Source organism: Dendroctonus ponderosae, unplaced genomic scaffold (genome assembly GCF_020466585.1).
Source record: "Dendroctonus ponderosae isolate FM_Combo_2020 unplaced genomic scaffold, Dpon_F_20191213v2 Dpon_F_20191213_1, whole genome shotgun sequence".
In the NCBI taxonomy this organism is placed as follows: Eukaryota; Metazoa; Arthropoda; class Insecta; order Coleoptera; family Curculionidae; genus Dendroctonus; species Dendroctonus ponderosae.
The window spans coordinates 47,919,500-47,923,837 of record NW_026017110.1 but is presented as its reverse complement, the minus strand read 5'-3'; the positions used below and the strand labels follow the sequence as shown (position 1 = coordinate 47,923,837).

General features: G+C 35.5%; 2 protein-coding genes across 5 annotated transcripts in view; one reads left to right on the top strand and one right to left on the bottom strand.

Annotated features, from left to right (window-relative positions):
• On the top strand, window positions 1-2,284 carry LOC109546955 (serine/threonine-protein kinase RIO2-like; the record flags this gene model as incomplete). 2 transcript variants are annotated; one of them, XR_007280352.1, is given in 4 exon segments in its annotated part: window positions 1-322; window positions 389-531; window positions 1,525-1,703; window positions 1,740-2,284. XR_007280352.1 is itself a non-coding variant. In XM_048661168.1 (3 exon segments), coding segments are annotated over 3 exon segments (527 nt in total), but the record flags the coding sequence as incomplete, so codon positions are not given.
• Window positions 1-4,338, bottom strand: part of LOC109546359 (carbohydrate sulfotransferase 1-like) — a 50,723-nt gene that overhangs the window by 15,421 nt on the left and 30,964 nt on the right. The gene's annotated exons all lie outside the window — the stretch shown is intronic.

Here is a 4,338-nt window from a genome sequence, read left to right as displayed (position 1 = left end):
AAGTGGCTTCGATTGCCCGTTTGAGGCACTGGCGCACAGGCAAAATAATTGGTAACCTGCAGAAACATAAGTTGCTGTCGTTCGAGAGAGGCACCAGGCCTGAGGCGTTAAGCCTCAACGTCTTTGGATACGACTATTTGGCGCTGAACTCCTTGCGGAAACGCGATTCTGTCGATGCCTTTGGAAACCAGATTAGCGTGGGGAAGGAGAGCAATATTTATATTGTGTCTGCAGGGGAACAGGAAAGATGCCTCAAGTTGCACCGGCGTGGATTATTGTACTTTAAAAGGAGCGTGAACAAGCCTAGCCATCACCAAAGAAGGTACTGTTTAAAACGAATTCTTCCTTCTGAGATCCTTCCTTAATCAATTTTTGTCAATTGCCACAGAAAGTCTGCTTTCTGGCTGAACCTGTCTGCCAGATCAGCGACCAAAGAGTTCGCTTGTATGAAAGTCCTGCATGATCGCCAGTTTCCGGTGCCTCAACCCTACGATCTCAGTCGACATTGTGTGGTAATGGAACTGATCAAAGGTGAGTCTTTCATAAGTGAAGGTGCATGTTCAAAGCTTGTAGATATAAACTTGTAGTTTAGTTTAAGACAACAGAAACAGATACAGGGTGTCTCACATTCAAGGGGCAGGCCAAACTTACATTTGTTTAAATGGAATTCCGTACTTTTTAATGCATATTCGAACTATAACTCGAAGTGCAGGTCTATTCGGTATAAATGTTCGACATTGTTTTTCTGTTTTTGAGTTAATAGTTAATATTGACTAAGTTATTGACAGTTTATTTTCAGATGATACCGATTGATACAAAGTGTATGAAATTCAAGTGGCAAAGCAAACTCACACTTTTTAAATTGCGCGCCAGTCTTTTTATTGCATAATCAAACTATACTCAAAATTCTAGGCCTATTTGATATAAATATTATTTTTTCAAAGTTGTAAATATTAAACGCCGTAACTTTTGTTGAACATCTATTCTATAGAAATGTTGGTATTCTCTGAAAATAAACTAGCATAGTTCGAATTTGCCACAAAAAGAACGGCGTTCGATTTAAAAATGTAAGTTTGGTCTGCTACTTGAATTTCAGACACCCTGTATCAATTGGTATTAGCTTAAAAGATGCTATACGTTAATATCAACAACTTTTCCATTTAATTGTTTGTCTCAATATCAAATTAAATACAAGAGCGGGGTGGTCAAAGCTTAACCAATATCTGTTATTAACACAATAAGCATTAATTACAATATCATTGTCAATTAAAAACAATTGAAAATTGAAAAACACAACTTTTGGCATGTCTAATAGGACTAAAAGTTCGATCTATTAGTTCGAATATGAAATAAAAAGATCGGCATTCAATTTAAAAAAATATTATTAAACTAGACGTTAATATCTACAACATTTTTATTTAACATTTTTCTCTAAATTGCACATTAGATGCAAAAACGAGGTGGCCAAAGCTAAATCAATAACCCTTTACATTTTAAAAGATATTAAAACGGCATCTTCTTCAGGCACTCTTCTTCATCGCGTGCATGAACTGGACAACGTAAAGGCTCTTTACGACAAACTGATGAACAATATAATGAAATTTGTTTTGTTTTTTTTCTCGCATGATTTTTACTCACCATGCAAATGCTAAAATGTTCTTCGAAAGGGATGTGAATTGCGTGATCAACTTCTTCAGAAAAAGGCAAGTTGGGAAAGGTGACTGTGAATATTTTTACAGGTTCGGCTTCGAAAGCGAAACATTCCCTCAATTCTCATACGTGGTGCGCTTGGACACCATAGATATGGAGGCCGAGCGTATTGGGCTCAAAGAGGACCTGGCCGAACTCATCAAAGCAGTGAGGCAGCAACTCTGGAATGAGTCCAATAACTGCGATGCTGGGACGACCGGTGAATTAAATGAAGAACCTCTGGAACACGTTCATGTCGAATTAGATGAAGATTTCGATGGGTGATTCTTCGAAGACTCTTTCGACGAAGAAGTGAACTGAATATTCAACTAAAAGGTTCATTGCTCTATGATAAAATTTCAGGGTAAATCAATTTCTTTTCTATCGAAGAAGGTTTTGCAATACGAGCGACACTTTGCTGTGCCTTCTTCTTTTCGGAAAACAGTCTCAATTAGGGTTCCAATAATTTATTAGCAGGTTTCTTTTTAGCTTTTGTTTTTTCTTCTGAGTTTTTTTTTATAAAATTATATTGTTGGAGTTGTCGAGTACTTAAACTGTTGGTAAAACTAGGCTTTGAATATACTGTTAAATTTCAGTGTTACTTGTATTGTCAATTATCCTCATGATCATATCCTTTAATATAGCTTTTTATTTTTCTAAATCATTGTTTGTAATACGTTTTTTCTCTTTTGTAATTTCTGATATGATGATATTTTCAATGTCATTGTGGCTGGTCCGTTGACTACCAACTTGTCGAATTGCATCTCTCGTTAATTGAAATTGGCCAACACCTTCTTTCCTTGTGCTACATAATAGATGAATATGTTTACAAATGCTCCACTGGATAGCGTTATCACTACAACTTTAAGCGAATTGATGAATGCAACAATCACACCTTGTATATATGTATCTCCTCCTATATATGTATATTTTTAAAATGGTCGTCTGCTTTCTCTATGAAATATTTAGATTCATTTTTTGGATTTGTGTAGATCTAACCTCGTTGATTTTGTATTAACTTGCTTGAATCTAACGTTATGCTTTTTTATGTCTGCTCCTAATAGCTTTAATTTTACTCGTTACTTTCGCTTTGTGATGAATAACTAGTTGATGAAAAAGGCGGTCTCTTGCAGTTCGATGCTTTCTTTCTAAGTGCATGTTTGAATTGACCCCAGAGTGAAGGCGGAAACAAAATGCCCAAGAAAAAATATAATTTTTATGGTTATTAAAAAAATAGTTTGCAAAACCTTTAGTTTCCTAATTGATACTCAAATAGTTTTTGGTTCCCAAAAATAAATCATAAAATCGTTTTTCGTCTGTTTCTTCAAGTAGGGTTCTAAGTATTTTGTACACCTCTGCTTGATATTTTCTGTTTTTTATTTTTCGATGCATCGATGCTTAAATTCTTGGAGCCAATTTTTTTTTATTTCTGCTTGACTTTTTTGCATTATAATCAATACAAAATCGTCAGAATTTATATCTAGGATGTCAATATCGATTCGCCCTTGAGTTTTGGAATAAAGAATGCTTGATACGGGATATTTCTGCTCTTGTTGCACCAACCCTTCAACAATAATTGCATCATTTTTATGGGTTTCTAATGAAGTATGCAAATTGTGTTGCTTTTCAATATTTAAGAGATTCTTCCAAGTTAATAAATGTATTCGCTGCAGTTCGTCTCATAAAAATAAACATTGAATTTAGATGGAATATCAAGTAATTTGGAGCCAATTTTTTGTTTATTTCTGCTTGAGCCTTGTTCATTATAATCAATACAAAATCGTCAGAATTTATATCTAGGATGTCACTATATATTATATATTATAGTAGAGTTGCAGCAAATGGGGGTGCTGCAATCAGCTTCTTATCATTGATTCTTGGGTATTTCCCACATCTAACTTGCGTCTCTACAAAAGCTTTGGAAAATCGCATGACATGGGTTTATCCAGGACCCTCGAAATGGTCTGCCGTAATTCACGGGGCAAGCGACTGTTGAATGGGGAACTGAAATATTTTTTTTATCCCTTTAATATATTTGTCCATCTATAGAAATCGCGCATACCAAATATCTGCCCTCAAATTGCAATATTTAAGTTGCAATAAACAATTAAAGTTGTGACCGCAAGCTATTCATTTGAAACGACACTAAGGCTCATTTTCATCAAGCGATCTTAAACCAGTTTAACGTCTGAAACTCAGTTTGACGCGCGAAACGAATTTTACCAGAACCTTAAACTTAGTTTGTGCTTAAACGCGTTTAAAGAAATGAACTGGCCGATTTTGGGCTTTTATTGCTTTAAACGCCGTTTAAAGACTTGATCTAATCTCACTGTGTAAAGAATTGTTGTTGTCGGTCGACCGAAAAATAATAAAATAGAAATGGCACGTAGGCCAGTTTATAACTTATTTTTCGAAGAAATCTACGAATATTTTAATGTTACTTATGTACTTTGTCTGTCCTGTCTGTAATTGTGTCGCCGATAAGGCAACTTCTCGGTGCTTTGCGGTTTTATGTCACAGAATGCATGCAAATTGCTGCTAGAGATTTTAAGGATTTCAGCACAACTACATCACATCCAATTGTATATGGGGTGAGCTCCGCGATAGAGCTGGTGTTCTGGGTTTTGTGAGATTCCAGCGAAGATGTTT